Source organism: Heteronotia binoei, chromosome 15, assembly GCF_032191835.1.
Source record: "Heteronotia binoei isolate CCM8104 ecotype False Entrance Well chromosome 15, APGP_CSIRO_Hbin_v1, whole genome shotgun sequence".
Classification (NCBI taxonomy): Eukaryota; Metazoa; Chordata; class Lepidosauria; order Squamata; family Gekkonidae; genus Heteronotia; species Heteronotia binoei.
In genome coordinates this window covers 16916379-16922101 of record NC_083237.1, presented here as the reverse complement: position 1 = coordinate 16922101, position 5723 = coordinate 16916379, and the positions used below count along the sequence as shown (strand labels likewise).

The 5723-nt window shown below is 47.4% G+C and overlaps 1 protein-coding gene across 1 annotated transcript; it reads left to right on the top strand.

The window, feature by feature from the left end:
- Nucleotides 1-4005: 4005 nt before the first annotated feature.
- Nucleotides 4006-4938, top strand: LOC132583196 (olfactory receptor 2D3-like). The gene has a single exon (XM_060254864.1). The coding sequence runs from the start codon at nucleotides 4006-4008 to the stop codon at nucleotides 4936-4938; it is 933 nt and encodes a 310-aa protein (XP_060110847.1).
- The last annotated feature ends 785 nt before the right edge of the window (nucleotides 4939-5723 follow it).

The window sequence follows — 5723 nt, the reverse complement described above, 5'->3', positions numbered from 1 at the left end:
TGGAAGACAAGGTAAGACGCTCTTTGGGTTCTTGTTTTTATTTATTGTTGGTAAAAGGACTTTTTTTAAAGACTTAGAGTCCCTTTACTTATCCAGATTTGGGTGGTGGTGGGGTAGCTTATTTGGGGGTTTCTGCTTGGGGAGGGGGCCTGGGGTGGGGGGGTTTTGACAATTTGCCCATATCTTAATTTAGTGAGAGGACTTTTAAAAGTGCAGTGTCCTTTTACTTCTCCTGATTTGGGTGGCTTGGATTTCTTGGGGTTAGGGTGAAGGGTTTTTTGGGGGGGAGGGGGTGGCAAAGTTCCTGTATTGTTAAAAGTTAATTTTTTACTGTTTTAAAAGTATTCAGTGTTTGATTTGTTGCTGCTGTGCTGTGTTGTGCTGCTGCTGTTACTCTTTTCTTTGGGTTCTTGGGGCAGGTGCTGTTTGGCCTAATTTCCATTGTTTAAAAGGCCACTTTTGTCCCCCTTTTCTTGTTGGTGAAAAGGCCACTTTTTTAACACTTGGCCTTTTGTGATTCTGCTGGTTTTGTTTTGTTTTTTTAAATTGCCTCTGGTTGGTGTGGGGGTTGGTGAGGGTGTGTGTGGGCTGGGTCACTTTCTTGTTTTTATAGAGTAGGTTGTGTGTTCTGTGGCAGGGAAGCTGGCACCTGGGTGAGAGACCCAGAACCAGCAGGCTTTTTGTGGTTGGCCAGCTCTCCCCTTGTTATTTGGGGCAGGGCTGGAGAGCTGGCATCTGTAGATTGTGTGTTCTGTGGCAGGGAAGCTGGCACCTGGGTGAGAGACCCAGAACCAGCAGGCTTTTTGTGGTTGGCCAGCTCTCCCCGTGTTGTTTGGGGCAGGGCTGGAGAGCTGGCATCTGGGTTTGCTGCAGCCAGGTCTGCAGAGCAGACCTTGAGCAGATTGTGTTTTGTGTGGCAGTGACGTTGGCAACTGGGTTTATATTGGTGCCAGGCCTGCAGGCCCAGGGTTCATAGATTAGATAGAGGGATGTAGTGCATTTGGGGCCTATAGAGATTCTCTGGTGTGAAGTTAGGTTTGGCTTTGGGTGCCCCAGGAATTGGACCCCCTGGTCCAATTTTTTTTGGGCCTTGTGGGTTTTGTGTGGGACAGTGCCCTGAAGCTGCACAGCAGTTTGGGGGGCTCTCCTCAAAACCTCCTGCTCCCCAGAGCCACACTTCCCATGACAATTGCAGTGAGGAAGTGGCTCTAATTGGTTTTTTCTCACCATTGGGAGCAGTGTTCCTTTTGGGGTGCCCACAGATGGGTGCTGTCTTTTGGGGCCAGGGGGGTTGCATGCTGGGGAGTCCCCTGAAGCTGCCCTGCAGTTTTGGGGCCTCTCCCTCAAACCCCCCTCTGGCCAGAGCCACTTTCCCCACAGCAATTGTAGTGGAGGAAGTGGCTAATTGGGCTTTCCCCATCATTGTTGGCAATGGGCCTTTTGGGGAGCCCAAAGACAGGGACCCCCTGGCCCAATCTTTGTGGGACTTGGGGAGGTTGGAGGGGAGAGTCCCCTGCAGGTCCCCTGCAAATTTGGGGGCTCTCCCTCAAACCCCCTCCCCTCCAGGCGGCTTCAATTATACCCTATTTGCCATTGATTTTAATGGCCCATAGGGTATAATGATGGAATAGGGGCACCCTCTTTGGGTGCCCCTGGAATGGGATCCCCTGGCCCAATCTTTTTGGGACTTGGGGGGGGTTGGAGGGGAGAGTCCCCTGCAGGTCCCCTGCAAATTTGGGGGCTCTCCCTCAACCCCCCCCCTCCAGGCGGCTTCAATTATACTCTATTTGCCATTGATTTTAATGGCCCATAGGGTATAATGATGGAATAGGGGCACCCTCTTTGGGTGCCCCTGGAATGGGATCCCCTGGCTCAATCTTTTTGGGACTTGGGGGGGTTGGAGGGGAGAGTCCCCTGCAGGTCCCCTGCAAATTTGGGGGCTCTCCCTCAAACCCCCCCCCTCCAGGCGGCTTCAAATATACCCTATTTGCCATTGATTTCAATGGCCCATAGGGTATAATAGGGCCGTATATTCGGTAATAGCCGTGCATCTACCGTATATGCGGCTATTCCGAATACTGTATTCAGTAGTGCATGGGGAATCCGAAATTTTTTCCCCCGTGTACTTCCGAATCCGTGTAATTCCGAATTTTTTTTTTTTTTTGCACATCCCTAGTAGTGGGCAGAGAAAATGGGCAAGACTGAGATGAATAGCTGGTAGGACCCATCCTTGTTTTTTTTCTAGTTAGAAGAAGAAGAGATTGGATTTATACCCTGCCTTCACTACCCAAAGTAGTCTCAGAGTGGTTTACAGTCTCCTTTCCCTTCCTCTCCCCACTACAGAAACCCTGTGAGGTAGGTGGAGATGAGAAAGCTCTGACAAAAACTGCTCTTGAGAAGAACATCTCTGTAAGAACCTGTGACTGACTCAAGTTCACATCAGCAGGTGCATGTGGAGGATGAATCAAACCCAGTTCTCCCAGATAAGAGACCTCATACTTAACCACTACACCAAACTGGCTCTCAATTAGCAGTAGACATTGGCTGTGCACAGGATGGGCGAGAGGGCTTTGCCTGGAGCTATGGTTCTGTGGTCCAGCATCTGCTTGGCATGCATGCAGAAGGTCCCAGGTTCACTGCCTGGCTCCTCCACTTAGAAAGACCAGGTCATGGGTGGTGTGGAAAACCATCTGAGATCCTGGATGCCAGCTGCCGGTCTGAATAGACAACACAAACCTTGATGGAGCAAGGGGTTCCAATTCAGGATAATGCAGCTGCATATATCCTCCTTTAGCTCTGTGACACTCAATTGCTTCCTTCTTCCCAGTGAAGTTTAGTGACATTTTCGAAACTGAATCTATTTTAAAAAAATGCAATAGAAAATCTTTTAACTATTGAAACAACCACATGAAATATAAACAGAGAACAGGGTGAATGCCTGAAGCATAGGGCAAGGGAGACTCAGCAGAGAAATTGCCGCTAAAATAGAGGTAGTGCAAAGTGGAGGTGAGAGTGGCCTTACTATGAAGGAGGATCCAAGTTCTGTACTTTGCCATTACGCTTCTTTGGCTTTCATTGTCACAATGGTACTGGGTTCTGCTATGTGGTAGCAGATTGCACTGGTTCTGCTGGGCTTCAAAAAACCCCACACAGCTTGGATTGTGATTCTGTGCTTGGCATTAGCTCTATTCTGGCACTGGGTTCTACTGGGCACTGTACATTGCACTGGTTCTGCTGGGCTTGCAATCCTCTTCCCTAATTTGGATTCATTGTACAGCTGGCATTGCCACAGTGGCACTGGATTTTCCTGGCTGGGCACTACATTGCATTGATTCTGCTGGGCTTTCAATCCCTCCTCCATGGTTTGGATTGCAATTCTGGGCTTGAGATCTGTCCTGTTGAGCCACATTGCCACAGTAGCACTGGGTTTTGCTGGGCAGTCTGTACATTGCACTGGCTCTGTTGGGCTTGTAAAAATGCTCCTACTGAAAAGATTCTCTGGGACTTTCATTCTGTTTTGCTGGGCTTCAATTGAACTTGCTTTTTTTGTTTTCCCTTCATTGGAGGCAGTGGAGGAGGGGCACATTCTTGGGGGACCCCCTAGTCCAATCTTTTTTTTAAAAAAATTGGGGGTTCTTCTGAAAGGAGGCACCAGCAGCTATGCTGCAAATTTGGTGCCTGTACCGAAGGGAGAAAAAAACAGAGCCCAGACACCCAGAAATCCCTAGGTAGGTTCCCCATTGACTATAATGTTCCCTATAGGGTGTAATGGAATAAAAATAAAATTGAGACTCCATGAAAAGTCATGAATCCAAATACCATCTTGTTATTGGAATTTGAAAGTATCAGGAATACTGATATTTGGGTGGTCCAATGTACCAGAATTTGATAAATTTTTGCACATATCCCTAATGCTGTTTAATTCAACAGGCTGGTTTGGGGTTTACCTTAGTGGGTTTTAAGACTGCACCAGAGAATCTAACTTGCATTTTCTCTGCAGCCAGGATGAGAGCTGAGAACCTCACCTTTGTCACAGAGTTCATCTTGATGGGACTCTCCAGCCATCGCAAGACTCAGATTCTGCTCTCTGTGGTATTCTTCCTCATGTACTCAGCTACTATTGCAGGGAACCTGCTGATCATATTACTTGTGTGGGCTGACCCATGTCTCCACACACCCATGTACTTCTTCCTCACACATCTTTCTGGTCTAGAGATCTGTTTTGTCACTACTACTGTGCCTCAGATGCTGGTTCACCTGATGACTGGAAATGGTGCTATCTCCTTCACCCGCTGTGCAGCTCAGATGTATGCGCTCACCTGCCTGGGATGCACTGAATGCTTTATTCTAACTGCCATGGCTTATGACCGTTGCTTGGCCATTTGCAGCCCCTTGGTATATGCTGCTGTTATGAGCAGGAAACGTCAGTGGCAGCTCATCTCAGCTTCCTGGGCATCTGGGTTTCTCCTTGCTTCAGTCAATGTGACCTGCACTATTTCTGCCCCCTTTTGTGGGAGCAACCGCATCAACCACTTCTTCTGTGAGCAGGCAGCTGTATTTAAATATACATGCAAAGAAGCCCACTACGTAGAGCCCATTATTTTATTTGTGTCTACATTAGTCCTTGTGGGTCCCTTTTCAGTTATCCTAACCTCCTATGGGTGCATTCTTTATTCTGTGTTTCAAATGCCATCAAGAGTTGGACGGCGGAAGGCACTTTCCACTTGTACCTCCCACCTGGTGGTGGTCATCCTGTTCTACAGTATCCTCATCTTTACGTATATGAGACCTGGTGCTGATGCAGTTATTGATCGTGACAAGCAGACAGCTGTCCTTTACATAGTAGTCACACCCCTGATCAATCCCATCATTTATAGCTTGCGGAACAAAGAGATCCACAGGGCAGTGGGCAAAGTATTGAGAAGACCGGGCTTCTAACACAAACACTGAGTAGCTGTGATGACTTACTTAGAAATTGCTTAGGACCTGCCAGTCGTTTTGCAAATTTCTGTCAAACACTGAGTTTGGACAGTGGCAATTTAATTTTTCCTCTGCTATAAAACACATTTTGCAGTCCTTGCGACACCTGCCATATGCCCTCATCGGCACTGTGGACCTGTGGTTAAGATCATATAACAGTTCTTATTTCCACAAACAGAGAGAAATTACAGGAGTTCTGGCATAAGGTTTTGTTTTCCTTGGATGGTGTAGGAGGGAGCCTTTACTGCAGAGCCACTATGATTGCATCAGATTCATTAAACTGCACATACCCAGACTTCCACAGAACACTGCAAGTTTCGACCTCAGATTCTAAGAGCTTGACTTTAGCTGCAATCAGATGGGCAGTTTGGCCAAAAATATAGTTGCTCTTCCCTTATAGAATCATGGAATCATAAAGTTGGAAGGGACCTCTAGGGTCATTGAGTCCAACCCCCTGCACAATGCAGGAAACTCACAAACACCTCCCCCTAAATTCACAGGATCTTCATTGCTGTCAGATTACCATCTAACCTCTGTTTAAAAACCTCCAAGGAAGGAGGACCCACCACTTCCCGAGGAAGCCTGTTCTGCTGAGGAATCACTCTAACGGTCAGGAAGTTCTTCCTAATGTTGAGTTGGAAACACTTTTGATTTAATTTCAACCCATTGGTTCTGGTCCTACCTTCCGGGGCCAAATAAAACAATTCTTCACCATCCTCTATATATGACAGCCCTTCAAATAC